The sequence below is a fragment of the Corvus brachyrhynchos genome, unplaced genomic scaffold (genome assembly GCF_000691975.1).
Source record: "Corvus brachyrhynchos isolate BGI_N302 unplaced genomic scaffold, ASM69197v1 scaffold43, whole genome shotgun sequence".
In the NCBI taxonomy this organism is placed as follows: Eukaryota; Metazoa; Chordata; class Aves; order Passeriformes; family Corvidae; genus Corvus; species Corvus brachyrhynchos.
The window spans coordinates 139,432-155,838 of record NW_008237353.1 but is presented as its reverse complement, the minus strand read 5'-3'; the positions used below and the strand labels follow the sequence as shown (position 1 = coordinate 155,838).

The 16,407-nt window shown below is 37.3% G+C and overlaps 1 protein-coding gene across 6 annotated transcripts in view; it reads left to right on the top strand.

Annotated features, from left to right (window-relative positions):
- Nucleotides 1–16,407, top strand: part of MAK (male germ cell associated kinase) — a 30,939-nt gene that overhangs the window by 397 nt on the left and 14,135 nt on the right. The window contains exons 1-9 of one of the 6 annotated variants that reach the window (XM_017730640.1): nt 62–418; nt 2,078–2,187; nt 5,052–5,389; nt 7,080–7,134; nt 8,052–8,173; nt 9,202–9,281; nt 11,090–11,222; nt 11,314–11,485; nt 15,761–15,928. In XM_017730640.1, the coding sequence (XP_017586129.1) occupies nt 5,289–5,389; nt 7,080–7,134; nt 8,052–8,173; nt 9,202–9,281; nt 11,090–11,222; nt 11,314–11,485; nt 15,761–15,928 (831 nt within the window). In that variant the 5' untranslated portion in view covers nt 62–418; nt 2,078–2,187; nt 5,052–5,288. Of the gene's footprint in view, nt 1–61; nt 419–858; nt 2,188–5,051; nt 5,390–7,079; nt 7,135–8,051; nt 8,174–9,201; nt 9,282–11,089; nt 11,223–11,313; nt 11,486–15,760; nt 15,929–16,407 lie in introns of those variants that run through there. The other 5 variants (XM_017730639.1, XM_017730644.1, XM_017730642.1 and 2 more) reach the window with 5 other exon arrangements.

Below are 16,407 nucleotides of genomic sequence, written 5' to 3'. Positions count from 1 at the left end.
GGCTCCTTGGGGTCCTCCCAGCATGGAGGAGGTGCTGGGTTGGGCTGGAGCGGGAGCAGCCTGCGGTCCGTCCCCGGAGAGGGCGGCTGCTGCCGGCCCCCAGCGTGGGTCGGGGGGTTGGGGTTGCTGTGCGGTTGACTCGCGTGTGTGGGGAGCTGCCCCGCTGCGGTGCTGGGCTTGGGGAGCGGCAGCGCCGCGTGGGGGGGAGCCTGCGGGGACAGGGACCCTGCCTGCTGTGGCTTCGGTAGGGGAGAGCCGGGCCTTGGCGGCCGGAGAGGTCCGCGGTTAATAAGAGGGGAAGTTTTATTTAGGAGAACCGGGGTGAAACTCGCAGGCCGGGCGGGGCCGACTTTCATAGCTTGAGTGAGCGGCAGGAGCGCCGTGCTCACCTTGGCGCTGTGAGCCTGTGTTGGGGAAGGTACGTACCTGCGCACTCTTGGGAGGTGACTGAATGTCATCAGGTGGAACTAAAATGGAAACAAACATTTGTTTCCGCTCTCAAGACTGAGAGGGGAATCTCATTAATGCACATAATTATCTCAGAGGCAGGTGCCAAGAGGATGGTGCTGGACTCTTCTGAGTGGTGCCCAGTGACAGGTTGAGGAGCAGTGGCCATAAACTGAAACACAGGGAGTTCCACCTCAACACAAGGAAGAACTTCTTTACACTGAGGGTGGCAGAGCACTGGAACAGGCTGCCCAGGGAGGTCACGGAGTCTCCCTCTCTGGAGACATTCCAAACCCACCTGCATGTGCTCTAGGTGACCCTGCCTTGGCAGGGGGTTTGGATTAGACGATCTCCAGAAGTCCCTTCCAACCGTAATGATTCTGTGTTTTATTGAAACTTATGGTGGTGCAGATGCTGAAAGATGAGTGGTCCATGTTCCTTTGGGACACTGCCCGAGGCTGGAGACTTGAAGGGCCAGCAGCACTGAAACCATTGTTGTCCTGAAACTTGCTGTACTGCGTTGTGGGAAGGGGTTTCATGGGGGTAGGAAGAGGTAGCCTTGCTGGCATGGTGGAAATGTCCTGAAAAGGTTGCTGTGAATCATTTTGGTTTGAAACCAAAGCTAGTTTACAACAAAACAGGGGAAAATACTTAGAGCAAACTGGAGTTCTCAATTTGATATACCCCATCCTGAATGCGTAATACAAACAAGTGAAAAAATATATTAGATTTTTAAAAGGAGTTTAAAAAAGTTAAGGTGGTCTATTTCAAAGTACAAGTACTTATTGTCAATGTTGTTGACTTCTTTCTTGCAACTGAGAGTCATGCTTTTAAATAACTGCTGGCCTTTGATTAGAGTAATGGATTTGAGGTTAATCTCAAGAACTGGGTCCACCTGTCTTGGGACCTGTTTTCTGGCAGCTTTAGTAATATACAGTCACTACCAAGAAGGTTCTTGTTGCAAGATTTGTTTGTTGTTTTGTGGTTGGATTTAGTTTTGGGTTTGGTTTTTTTTTTTTTACTTTTAAAATTTGTGTCAGCATACATTCTGTGCTGTACAACACTGCCAGTTCTGATCATTGAGAACAGTACTGTGCTACGCAAACAGTTTTGGTGATTTCATCAGTTACTGTAAACAGGTTGGTAACATTGGTTGTGGGTGTTCTGCTTCTCTGTGTGCGAGGTCTTTATTGGCTCATACATCCTAGTTTCTATTTATTTGAGAGTAGTTTGTTTAGGATGCAAATGTAGAACTCTTGGTAAAGCATAGTATTTGTACACAAGAAATGTAGGTGGCTTGCTGCTATTCATTACATTTTGAAATGTAATTCAGACATCTAAAATAACATAAAATTGCTGCTAATGCTTAAAACACCAGTAATATATTGAAAGTGAAGATTTGCTTCTTCAGTTATCTAGTACTTGTTCAGATTTGCTAAATTTACGCAAATTATAGATTCTGTCAAGCTATTGTATTTTGTCCTCTATTTGTCCCTGGCTTTAATCTTTCCTTAATCCTGTGTAAAGAGATTATGCACAGTATGTCGTTAAGAGTATCAAACAAGCTGTTTAGACTGGGATTTCTCTTGTTTGTTTGGTAGCTGACTATTATGACAATTTTACATTTTAGAGCTTCGCATCACTGAGGAAATAATATCATATAAGCATTAGTATGGAAAAGGCCACCTCAGAGGCTTGTTTTAACCAGAAAAGCTAGACTGCGTCCTTGCTTCTCCTCAGGTCAGTACAAAAGAGAGAACTAAACTGCAGATTAGAAAAAGAAGATGCAGAGAGACCACCGAGAAAAAATTGCACACCTTTTTGAGCTGGGTATGGGTGGTGTAAAGTACAAAGTATGGAGAAGTCTGTTGTAGAGAAACATGAATCTCCAGAGTATTTCTGTTCTAAATCATCATGCTCTGTAATTCCAGTACATGTCAGTGTGGGGTAGGTGTGATGGTACACAGACATTGTTACCAGGGTGTGTGGTTTTCACGCCTTGTTTTGTGCATTTCCATTGAGTGGATTTGACACTTCCATTTGATTACTGAAGGAATGTGCTGACTTTTCTGTACTTTACTTGATCAGATGTTTTCGTACCCTAAAAATTAAAGTATACAGCAGAAAAGAAATAAGGCAATACAATATATTACATAATAGACAAAATGCATAATTGGGTCTGTGAAGTGTTGAATTACACAGAACTTCTGGAGGGAAGGAACACTTTATGTGAGGTTGTTTTGACTGCACATGCCAAAATATTAGAATTGGACAAAAGGAATAATTGTGAAAGCATGTGATTAATATATACTCCAAAGAAAATTCCTTTGAAAGCTGATAGGATTTACGCACCAATATTAGAGGATTTAAAGGTCAAAACTCGAGTTTTGTGTCTAGTTCTTGTTCTGTTTATTGCAAATACTAGTTTTCCTCATGTTGTTTTTGGTCCACTTTGTTAGAGAGCAAAACGTTGAGCATGAAATGCATGCAAATTCTCCAGATTTTTATGTAACTCTAGGAATTCAAGATGGGACCATCTGTGGCAGGTATTGCTGAATTCCCTCAAAAAACCCCAAACCTTAAACAATGTACAATGATATTTATTGAAACAGAAACACAGGCACCTAAAACGTGTTACATATGATATGCCTATGTACACCTATACACAAAACACATACACAGTTTATCACTACTGACACTTTAGATGTGATGCCGTGTTTTAAAATGGCTATAAGAACGCCCTCAGAAAGTTTTTGTGTTGTTTTGGTTTTTTTAATATATACATAAAGCTAACAATTGACAACTTTCAAAATATGTATGCAGAATGTGTCTTAACTTGGAATAAACACTCTTGATCATCTGCTTATTACAGGAGTTAACAAATAGCCTTGTTGTAAAAAGGCATTACTGATGGTGTTAAAGACTAGAGTGCATGCAGGCATTTTGGGGAATAAGATAAAAAGCTGAACTCTGAGGAAAACAATTGGTTTAAATATATGAAAGTCCAATTTAAAATCTAGTCATAATTTGAGATGTCTATGTCACTTTTTGTTAAATCTGGTTTTTAGCTTTGTTTCAGAATACACTATTAACCAGAAATCTTATTTTACTATAGCTGTGGCTTTAGGGGAGGGGAGGTATAGATGGTTGTGGATAAAAACTTCTTTATAATTTTCCCTGACAAACTGATGTTTGTCTGGTGCAGAGATTATAAATTGATATGTCCACTAGGCCACTTGCTACTGGCATATTGACAGGTGATGTGAGACTCTTTCCTGGCAACAGAAGCAACAGGGAGTAACACTCTGTGTTACGACTTCTTTGAGGAAGCAGCCTTTCAACTAAAAACATCTTAGAAACATTGGTCTGTTGTCCAGGCAGATGTTTCCTTTACACAGCAGGCTAGTCTACTTGAGAGGCCAGCTTTATTGCTGAATTTTACCAGGCCTTTAAATCTCAGGCCTGAGTCTTGTTATGAGCTGAATTTGAGTTTCCTAATCTGTTTGGACAGACTGTAGCTAATTCTGGCATAAGGATAAAGACTACAGAGTTGCATGCTGAATTCTCCATCTCCTATAAAGGTAGACTGACAGTGTGTTCCCATTGAGTCAAGTTTTATTTTGTATTTTCAGACAGCAGAGGCAAAAGGTAGAGGTAAATGCTGTTATTCAGTTAACATTCAGTGGTTTGTTTGTGTAGTAGCATTTGGGTTACAGTGAGTAAAACAGTTGTTAGTTTTCCCTTGTTGTTAGTTTTTCCAGATAAATAAGTTGGTGACTCTTGTGAGTTAATGTAAGTATTTAACATCAGGCAACTGGCCTTCATCTGAAGCACTGGTGAAAGACAGTGTTCTGTGTAATAGAAGCTGGGGTTCAGATTCAAATTAACATTTACATGGATTCAAATATGATGATTCAACATTGTTCAGTATGGATTCTTCTCCAAATGACAATTTAATCTTCCATACCAGTACATGTAAGCTCTGTGCTTCTCTCTGCAGGCCTTGTAAAACTGAAGAATAAACGTAACTCTTCAGCCATTACTGTGCCTAAGAATTATGTGAACTTCAGAGCAAGACGTCCATGTACATTTATAACAAATCAGTTTATGTGGGTGAAGAATGCAGTGGTTAACTTGCTGCTTCACCTCCCTTCCTCACTAACTTTTACGCATAGAAAGCCTGCTTGCATTACCAATCCAAAACACAGTGTTTCGACCCCAAGTTTGCGATGGCACCCTGTGCAAAATTTGTGTTCTTATGTTTTCCAGAACTTCAACTGTGCCTTTGTTATAGTTCAGGAAGCTGCTGCTGTTGGCAAATTCAGAGTAAGGAGTTCCATCAGAATACACCAGCTTTAAAAACACTTCTCTGGTTCTAGGGAATCATGACAGTAACCTTGATTCTCCAATCTCTGCTTACTCTAACCCTAATTGTACAGTAGGCACCTTTTGTGGTTTGAAAGATTGAAAGGAACTAATTACATTTAAGTCTTCTATTTAAAGAGCACATACAGATCTGGAGGGTTTGATACAAATAGTAGAGTGTCTCTTTCCTAAAATACTGTATAAGTAAGTCTTTTTCTTTTCTTTTTTTTTTTTTTAAGGGTCTGTGTGAGAATGACCATGTTCTTCTGTTTCCCATGCTTCCTAACTGGATCTCAATGTAGCTATAGTTTGGAAGAGAGCAGTAAATATCCTGCTCAGTTATGAGAAACATTCACCAACGCAAAACAGTCTGGAAGAAAATTTCTCTTAAGAAAATCAAAGAGCACAGAACCCTTTGATAAAACAGAAGACATTTAGAGTTTTATAAGCTTTTGGCTGTCTGAGTCTTAAAAAAAATGAACCGTTACACAATTATGAAACAACTGGGTGATGGCACCTATGGCAGCGTGTTGATGGGGAAGAGCAATGAGTCAGGAGAACTTGTGGCTATCAAAAGGTATGTAGCATCTCACTTCAGTAAAGGTGCTTGCAAAATCTTAAAGATTTTCACTTCTGACTTTATTGTTGTCTTCCATTTGAGTAGAAAAGAAAAACGTCCCTTTTAAAAAAGAAATTAACATAACAAAATCATTTTTTTTTAGTTGAGATGTTTAACAAAGTGATTGTGAGTCAGATTTCAGGTAACTGATCAGTAGAGAGACACATCAGTTTAAGTTACTGATTTACATAGGCTTGTAAAATTGCATGCTGCTTTTGTTCAGTTTGAACATGCTTCCTACTAAAAATGTTAGGTCAGTACCAAAAGAGAAGCAAAAGTGAATGTGATTAATTAGGGAGTCTATTTATATGAATTGTAGGAATAGCAATCTTAAGGTAGATTTGAAATTCCATCCCAGCCCCCCAAATGTTTGTAAGTACTGCATTAAGTTTCACGTGTTGCTACAGTGATAAATAACAGTAACAATCTGGTCAGGTAAATAAAGGCTGTCTCCTTGGATCTAGTGAAGTTGTGTTCTGTGAAATCAAGAGCATTGTCATACTTGCCTTAAAAGATTATTACGAAACAAGAAAAATTCTACTCAAGGAGTGGGGAAGTTCCCCTTGTATTCCTAGAGAACTGCAAGCAGGATATAAAGTGTAAGTTGAAATACCAGAAATTGTATCTTGCTGAGACTCTTTTATCTCATTTATGCATTTACGGCAGTAAGATAATTGTAATATAATTGATTGACTTTTTCTTTAAGAATTTCTGAGTATTTTGGGTTTCTCCATATCTTGCTGGTACTGTTACTGAAGTTAAAATGAATCTAAGCTAAAGAAAGAATCTCCAGTGGATTATTTTAATTATCTTTAGCAAAAGGAACAACATTTTGTGGAAAGTGGTTTTCATTCTCGTGATTTCAGGATTTGTAATTCTATTGTGTGATTTTTACGTTTGGGACTTGAGAGGGGACAGTTTTGCTTAAAGATAGTTTTATTTTAAATGAAAGTCTTGGGTTTAAATTTCTTCACTTTAGGTGCTAGAACTTTACAGAAACACAGCAATGACATTCACAACTTCATTCCAAGATCTGGGCAACACCAAATACCCACATTTGGATTTATGCAGGACTTACAAATAAATATATTACACTGTTATGTATAACAATTAGTTTAGAGGCTATGATGTTGCTTGAAAAAAAAAGGAACCCTTTTTTTTTGAAATTAGTATCTTGGAACAGATTTTTAAAATGATCGAGTCAGCTGTTTAATTAAAATAGTAAGCAATCCAGATATTTTGCAGATTTCAAAAATATAATTTTTTATTTCCCTAGAATATGCAACTTATGCATAAGGATGTGATTTTCCATATTATATGTGCAGTGTCATTGTTGCTTACTTTCTTATTAAAAGCATAATTCAAATGATACAAAGGGGTTTTATGTCCCTTTTCCTTTGGAGTAACATGGTCTCTGGTTGTACTCTAAAAATTTGTTTCAGTGTTTGATGGTTAATCACTGTAAATTTCTAGCAATTCTAAGCGTTGAGTTTGTTTTTATTTATATTGCTGATGGCTATGCTAGAATTTTTAAATTGAGTTCAAAATATAGATAATGCTAGCCTTAGAAAATATCGTTTAGGTTTTCTTTTTCTAAAAGCACTCTGCACTGTTAACTGAAAATACTTTATCTTGGACTTTATTTCAGAATGAAAAGAAAGTTCTATTCATGGGATGAATGTATGAATTTGAGAGAAGTGAAGGTAAAGTGGTGAACATACCACGTTTAAAAATAAGTGTCTGGTTGGGCTTGATGAAGGAAAAGGGCAGCTGCCATGTCCAAGCATAAGGCCAAACTCTGTGAACTCTTTAAATGGTGACAGATTTCACAAAACCATGGGCTGCTGGCACTCCTAGAGGTCCTGCTGATTTGTGGAATATCCCACTATTCTGAAGCAGTGGCCATGTCTCATAGCCAAGCCTCTTGTCTTTGAGAAAGAAATTGATTTTGTATGTGTGTATTTCTGTGGTTTACCATCCTCCTCTTCCATTTTAGTTCCAGATTTCTAGCTGTGTATCCATTCCTTGTATTTGGGGTATCTGTAGAAAGCACTGGGAGTTTTGGCTAGCCAAGTGATAGAATAACACTTGAAATCCTGGGCTTAAATTCCAAATTATTCCATGTTTTGGGCATCTGATTTTCTGTACATACAAAACTCTCTACTAAAGATTTAACTTATTGGAGATTCACACAAGTCAGTATGTCCAAAAAGAACATCTGTAAGAGAATCCTTCTTCGTGAAAGTTTCATGCCAAAAAGAAAAAAAAAAAAAAAGAATGCAGGGTTTTCTTATTCAGTTCAGTGATCAAGAGCTCTTACAGCTTCAGATTTGCCTTTCATTGTAGGGAATTAGGTTTTGGTGCTAATCCTTACTCCAGCTCTGAGGTAATCTCTAGAAATAGGCTTGAACTACTATTAATGTAGTTAATTTTTACTTTGAAATTTATTCCAACTGCTGTGTTGTTATTCTTTAAAACAGATTGCAAGATAAATTATGGGGTATCACATGAATATGTTGTGTGGATTCTGTGCTAGAAACTTACATGTTAAAAATTTAGTGCTGGTAAGGAATGAAGGTCACTGTGGGGTTATCTGAAGCCGTATTTTGCTCTGTTGCAGTCTCTGAAGAAGCTAAACCATGCCAATGTAATAAAATTGAAGGAAGTCATACGAGAAAATGACCACCTTTACTTTGTATTTGAATACATGAAGGAAAATCTTTATCAGCTAATGAAGGATAGGTATGTCTTTTTTTCACAGAAAAAGTAGTGTGCTATAATGCTTTATTTAATGATTCTCATTCTACCTTGAAGAAGACATTGCAATTTCTGGTTTTGGCTCTTCTTGCAGCCCTATTGATGTGAACAGGAGTTGCTGCATCTGCTTATGTGAGAGTAGAATTCTGCATTGCTCTGTTACAACACTGCATATTGTAATGCTTTTGGAAATAAGTTCAATCAATTGTTAACAGAAGAGTTTGCATGCCATGAGAGAAATTCCAAAGAGTTGTGTTTTGGTTTTTTTTCTTTTCTTCAATAGCCTTCACTTTAACGTATGAAGGATTGTGTGAACACTGTTTGTGCTATTTTTGCTCACAGGTTTGGCTTAAGGTGGGGATGGTGCATGCATGCATGCTTGTAAGAGCAGCCTACATATAGGCTAACCCTGATGTTGCAATCTTGGACAAACAGTACATAGCAAGGCTTAGAAGGGGGACTTTGAAATAGGACCTGCCTTTTCAATAACATTTTCCTTTGCTGAATTGTTTTGCCTTCAATGCGTATTTCCTTCAGACTTTGTCGTACACTTGTATCTCCTAATGTGCCAAGCTCTTGGGTTGACATCCTGAGATAGCTGCTGGTGACATTAGCACAGTGTTAATCTGCAGCTGAGCAGCATTGCTCTTATCAAGGTTCTCTTAAGGGCACCACTGGGTAATGCACCTACTAGTGCTGCACTGTGCCATCTCTGCCTTGTTACACTACTGTACATTCCACGTTCACCTGGTCAAGCGCACTGCTGGCCAGCCAGCTTCTACAGAGAGACAGCACCATGAACCTCCTAGCAGAGAAGTTCTGCTGCTGCACTTAAAATGGGTGGGATTAAGGCCCCAGTAGAGTTTTGAAATGAGAGTTGCATCTTTCTTGCTTTGACTTGATGGGTCTGTTTTCATGTGTTCACAATGTGTTATGCAAAATAAAGAAACGTGTGTTCTGAAGATACATTATTTTTCTTAATTATATAAAGTTGTTACCCTGTTTCTTCACAGAAACAAGTTTTTCCCCGAGTCAGTCATCAGAAACATGATGTATCAGATATTGCAAGGGCTGGCTTTCATCCACAAACATGGTAGGTTTCCTACTAGAGTTTAACTGTACAGCACTTTTTTAGAAAATAAGATTGTGCACAGAAATAACTTGAATAAAATAACCCAGCAAGGGCTATTAATCATCTCTAATAAATCGTGTTTACCTGTTTCAAGTGTGGTGCAATTTTAAACTGTGCCTGAAGTTACTCTTTGTTTTCCTATAACTGGATTTTCCTCTTTCATTTGGAAAGCATTGGATGTTGTTCATTCATACACTGTTCAGTAGTTCTTTCTACTTTAGTTAGAAGATGTATAGACAAACTGAAGAAACTTGTATGCTGTGCTATACTAAACACTTCTGCTTCCTCAAAAAGATCTAATCGAGAAGCATTGATACATCAATACTCTTGTGTTGAGATACTGTGACTAATATGATACTCTACTCTTAGTGAACATAACTTGTTCACTAACAAATTCAAACAATATCCTTATCAAATATAACCTGGATTTAAATAGCTTAATAAGTGGGATGTTGCTAGGAATTACAGGCACAGTCTCAACAAGAGGTGAGGTGTGCTCACAAGAACAAAAAGTTTCAGTGTTTGCAAAACTCCTAATCCTCATGTTTAATATCTGTCTGTGAACTGTATTCTAAAATACTGGTAGCAAACTCTTTTGCCTTTAAAAAGGTAGCAATTTACTCTCATGCTCAACTGCAATTTTTATTTCATAGTTGTTCTTCACGTCACATTGGTATACTTAAAACTTTCCAGAGACAATAAAATACTAGCTGAAAATAAAATAAGAAACAGTGTTCCTAGTGAGGTTTGATTTGCTTTCAGTGTACCCTGAAGAGGCCTGTCGATGAATTAAATGAATAATTAATTCTGTTCAGTATTATCAAATACCCAGAAATTGACATTTTCTTGTCCTTCTGATCAGGATCATATACTGTTCTCTGATTGTTAGCATCCTCTTTTCCTACCTCATTTCTCTGTGAGATAAATGAGAATATTAGATTTTAAGAAAAACTTCCAATTTTAAGTTACAATATTAATATTTTGATTTGATCATAAGTGTATAAGGGAATAACAGGTATAATAAATTTGAACATTTTTATTTCATTGTAATAATTTCAGCCAATTTCTTACAATTATTTTCAATTTATGCATGCAGAAATTCAGTGCTTTATTCTAGCAAGTGGAATTCAATCAAATTAATGTATAACATAACAAATTGTATGTTCCAATTAAACAGTAGAATTAATTTGCTTGGTGACTTAACCACTGCCTACGTATAGAGGTCCTCAAGCCAACAGCAAGCCTTGAAGAAGCTTTATGTGCCTGCATTACTAATATTAGTATTTCTGAGCAGGATTTGGATATCCTTTGTTGTCACAATGATAAATAACTAGTTAAAAATCATTCAAGGAATTCTATGAATCAAGTAAACGTGTCAGATGCTCAATTTTCCACTATCCAAAACTGAAAAAGCAGTTGTAGTTTTTGCAGAAGATCTCATTGTGAGACTGGTTTTTCACTTGATGTTGCTGCACTAGCCAATTAATTTTCCTTAGTGTGCTAATGACGGTTTACCTTTGTTAATTTAAGAACACTTGGTGTAATAATCACTGGAGGGAAAATGTGTGTAGTTGTTGGAGGAAGGTTGCAATTATTTTATGTTGAATTTATTAAAAAAAAACCAATTAGGAAAGAAAGAAAAAAGACTGAAAACCACTATACTATTCCAAAACATCCCAAAGTAAATACTGGATTACTCCTATTAGAAGTGCTGCTTAAGAAGTGATTCTGTGATAATTTGCCATTCTTTTCTGTTTGGTCTTCTACAGGATTTTTTCATAGGGATATGAAGCCTGAAAACCTTCTCTGTAGTGGACCAGAACTTGTGAAAATAGCAGATTTTGGGTTGGCTAGAGAACTAAGATCTCAGCCACCTTACACAGATTATGTTTCTACCAGGTGGTAAGTATATCAAGAATTTAATACATTAGCTTAACTAATAACCTTCCTGTGACCATTTTAACTTATCTGTTATTTCCTTCCATCCTCACAGGTACCGTGCTCCTGAAGTTTTGCTGAGATCATCTGTCTACAGCTCACCTATTGATATATGGGCAGTTGGCAGCATAATGGCTGAGTTGTACACACTCAGACCTCTTTTCCCAGGCACAAGTGAAGTAGATGAAATCTTCAAAATTTGCCAAGTGCTAGGGACTCCAAAGAAGGTCAGACTTAAAAAACCTCACACAATTGTATTACAAAGAAAATTAAATCAAATTATTACAAAATATTCAATGTTATCTTTCAGAACATAGGTATTAACTTATTGTTTCAATAGGTTTCCTGCAGACTTACCGTTTTCTCAACTGTATTTCTTTTCAGTTTCCATTAAGGCATGTAATGCTAGTCTTCTCTTGCATATTGGCATCTGTTGAATATCATACCGTTTTGTGTTGCCTTGCTCTCCTCTGATGAAAGCCAGATAAAATTGTTTAATTTAGTTTTTTAAAGCTATTCATAATGGAAGGCAAATCAGAAGTCTCCTAGGATTTAATTTGCCAGAGCCAATTTGCTTTCCCTTCCCGGAAGTGTAATTCTTCTGTGTTGGCACCCAGAATTTGGAACTTGTAAAAGTTACCATAAATAAGACAAATTATGCTTTTCTTATTTTTAAAGCATAAAAGAAACATTTCATCTCAAACACAGATGTCTCATAAATATTATTAGCAATAAGAAGTAATGGAGGGAAAATGTGCAATATTTTAGAGAGAAAACAATTATTTGCAGTTATTTTGTGGATGAGCTAAATACTGTTTAAAATTTCAAGGAAGGTTTGGGTGGTGCATATAAAAATGGATGCAATTATATTTACTTCAGTTTAAAAGTTGTTTTAGCAAGTGGAGGGAAGAACATGCAAGAAATGAATAAGGTTACCTTTGAAATTTTGAATGAACTGAAAAAAAAAGACCATATGCAGTTAAATATTTTTGGAGACTGAAGTAAGAAATGGCAGATGTTTGTCAGTATTTTATGGATGCAAATAGAGATTGGTGGAATAACTGACCAAACACAGTCCATTTAGATCTGAAAAACCTAAGGGTGGAGAGAGAAACATCAGTTTCATTAGTGTTCTTACTGATACAAAATTTAGTATAGTTCTTGTCCAGTAAAGGAGCTGTTACCAATAGAGAAGTAAGGAACAGAAAACTTAAAACAGAAATAGATTAAGCTTAGCTAGGAACACGCAGAGCTCGAAGTGGTGGGAAAATACCCAAGAGAACATACTGAGAAACAGGTGCAAACTCATGGCAGAGCAGAGAGGAAAAGGTCAGGTGGAGAGTTATAGATATGTTGTGGAAGTGAAAATTGAGTCTAGAGGACTTAGTGAAAATTGGTATGATGTGTAAAACAGTGCTTGCCATGACACAGTTGTGCCTCAGGAATAATGTGCAAGAGGAGCAGTATTTTAAGACTTGAGTTTTCAGATGCAGATGTGAGCTTTTTTAAGCAGATTGCACGTCTAGGACAGTAAGAGGAACATTTTGATGTATATGAAGAGTATCTGAAAGACAGCACCGTGCTGGCTTCTGGAACATTTTCACTGTACAGCATAAACAAGCTCTGAAGAGCAGGCAGATCAGAGAGAGGTTTTCACTGTGTGCAGTAGCAGAGCAGCACTGAGCTGACTGCTGTGTTTTTTCCTCTAACCTTACAAGGAACTAACAGAAGCAAATCCTGACTGTTTAGAGTCTGTCATTCCCTGACTAGAAAGCTTATTGCTTGGGAAAGCAGGGAGCATTACCAGCTGAGTATTCCAGAGAAAACTGTAACCTCCACTAAAGAACTTAAGAGTTAAGGGCATTGTAAGTCAGCCCTCTAGGATCAGGAAACTGTAATTAATTACTTTGTACCCATCATCTGCTGGACAGACTTGGGAATTTTCTCTCCTTGCAACAATGCTAAGGCATTCTTCAGGGAGATTGCTGTGTAAGAGGAGTACTTAAATACCATTATAGGAATTATCACAACAAATAAATCATTTGTTACAAGTACTTACATTCTGAAAAATGTAAGCAGTTATTTTAATAGTCTGATTTTGCAGATAGATTTAAAAATACTATTTTTTCAGTCATGCATTTTCATTTATTCTGTTATCCTGCAATAATGAATTACAGGAATTATGCCCAGAAGCTATCTTCATTCCAGTTTACCTTCCTGTGCTTAAGTCCATAACAACACACCAATGACTTTTGTGAATCTGGGTGTTTTAAATAGTGGCAGGCAACTATTTTGTTTTTTTTTATAAACTAAGTTTCTTTCTTTATTTTAATAAATAAATTAAATTGCACTATTCAGTTATTGGCAGTGGTGGTGCACTTGGAGTATGTGAATTTAATGAAAAAATTGATGACAATCTCAATAGGAGAGATTAATGAAATGCATTTTCTTTAGATGAGGGTTGGCAATGACACTTTTAAGTTATTCCAAATTAATTTTCTTTTTATAAATATAAATGTATTTTTCATTTTTGCTCTTGTATTGTTTTTACTTTATCCCTGTGCTTCACCAGTTCAACACGCAGTCCTTGGTACTTTGTTGTAAACTGTTCCTTTATCACTATTTCTAGCAGACAGAATGCCACCAAACTCAATAAAGAAGGACAGTGCAGTGAAGGAGGGAAGTCTTTCTCCATTAATTTAAATGAACAAACTATTCTCTGAGGTGGAATAGGAAGTTGCTTGAAATCTTGAGACTTTTTTTAACCAGATGTGATTTACAATTGTATTTGAGGTTTTATTGTTACCATGGACTGTGCTAACATAGCTAAAACTGTTCTGCGTAAAAATATGAGTAATAGCTATCGTGGTACCTTAAGACCAAATTGTATCAAATCAGTCCAGTTTGTCCTGTAGCAGTGTAATAAGCTTGGTGGATAGAGGAAGAGCACTGGTATCATACCTTGTCTTCAGTAAGGTTTCTGATGCTGTCCCTCATCAGCATAGTTATATACAAACTGCATGATAAGAGCATACCAGTTTGGAAAGACTTACACAGAGAGTAAGCTTCACTGGCTGTTATTCAAAAGATGAATTGAATAGAATTTGAGTGGTTCTGCATCTGATGAAGTTTTTAAAGTTGTATTGAAGGCCATCTGGTGGAGTAGATTTTGCTACTTAAGCTAGTAGATGGCAGGCTGAGAAGGATTATATTAGAAAACAAGATTAGAATTTAGAGGGGGGTTTTTTTATGTATAGAAGTAGAGATGCAGCTTTAAAGAAATGTTTTCAGTAGTGCACAGAGTGCTGTACTTAGGCAGGAATAATCAGCTACATAAATAGCTGTGGGTAACCATCCAGCTAACACATCTGTAGGAAAGGCCTTAGGAGCTATTTAGTTTGTTGTATGTCTAAAGACAAATACCATACCAGTGTGTGGAGAAAGGAGTATTGCTCATTAACATATGAACTAATCTTTCTGTTTCACTTGCTATATTATATCCAGTTTAGAGTTTTCCTTTTTAAGAGAGAAAAATCAGAGTCTAGGGAAGAAATAAAACTTTAAAAGCCTAGACCCTAGGAACTGTTTGGGTTTCTTTAGCCTGTGCAAAAAAAGACTGGAAGAAAGGAAAACAAATACACCTTCCAATGTATAAAAAGGCCACTCTAGAGGGAAGAATCAAATACTCCTTCTTGGTGTCTATGGATGATAGGACACTCAACAGTGGTCTTTTATTTTCATATGAGAAACCTCCATTTTTCTAATCTTGAGGAGATTACTCTCTGGATAGTCTGTATACAGTGGTTGTGGATTGCCAGAAACTGGAAGCTTTTTGAGACTAACACCTGTTGGGAAGGGACAATGGCATGGACTAAATGATCTCTTGAGGTCTTTGATAGTCCTTTAGTTCTATATTCCAAGAATGCAGTTATCAAGCAACAAAGGACTTCAGGGTTTACTTTTGGAAAGTTAAACACTTTAAAAAAAAGTTCTTATCTGGCGGTCATGGTTTTTTAATGTTGCAATACTGTCTAGATGTAACTTAAACATTGACTGTCCTAATGGTGGGATCAGTGCTATATTGTATAGGCTGCATCATGGTTATACAACCATGGCATGGTGGATGGAAGGGCCTCACCTCTGCTATTTCCATAAAGAGGGTGTGTTGAAGTTAGCTGTTGGGCTCATTTCTGTGGCAGATGGGATGCTCAGTACCATTCCTGGTACTGCTGCACTCTTGTCTCCTTCAAATAGATGTGTCCAAGTGTGTTATTCATGGTGATGATTCCACCTTTAGCTACAGGAGACCTCAGGAGGACTGCCATTGGAGACTGATGCTGCATTCACTGGTGTTGTAATAATTGTCATAGAAAACAGGAATGCTTGTTTTCAACTATATAGGAAGGAGCTGTGCACACCAAGCACAACTACAACTGCATTAAATTTTATCTAAGTACCTCTTCGTTCTTTTTTGGTGCTGATTTTTCTTTCCTTTGAAACAGAGTGACTGGACAGAAGGATACCACCTTGCTTCTGCCATGAATTTCCGTTTCCCACAATGTGTCCCTATAAGCCTAAAAACTCTCATCCCAAATGCAAGCAATGAAGCAATACATCTTATGAGTGACATGCTGAACTGGAATCCAAAGAAGAGACCTACAGCAAGTCAGGTCTGAGTACATGAATGATTAAGTATAAGACTGAATTTTATTGCATTGTTAAAAAATTGTAGATACAGAAACCAATTGATTACCATAATAGTGATGGCCACAAATGTCTCCTCATTTTGAACACTTTGGTGGGAATGAGACTAAGTGGTGAGAAGAGAAAGTTCTAAACCTGGCTCAGCAGACATCAGAAACTCTTCAGTTATTTCTGCAATGCTGTCTTCTATATTGGCATATCTTAAAACTCTCTCTGTACAGGACAGAGAAATAGCTGAGGTGCAAGTGTTTCAATTGTATCTATCAGACACTTCTGCCACTTCTGTTTTCCTCCCCATCTGTACAAAGGGAGGTACTGAAAACTTCGAAAGCCTTGCTTTTTGTAAAGCCACAGATAGAATGCAGTATGGAAGAGCTAAGGACTATTTTTACTTGGAATGTGAATTGTACGAAGTTACATGGAAAGAACTCTACGAAGAACATAC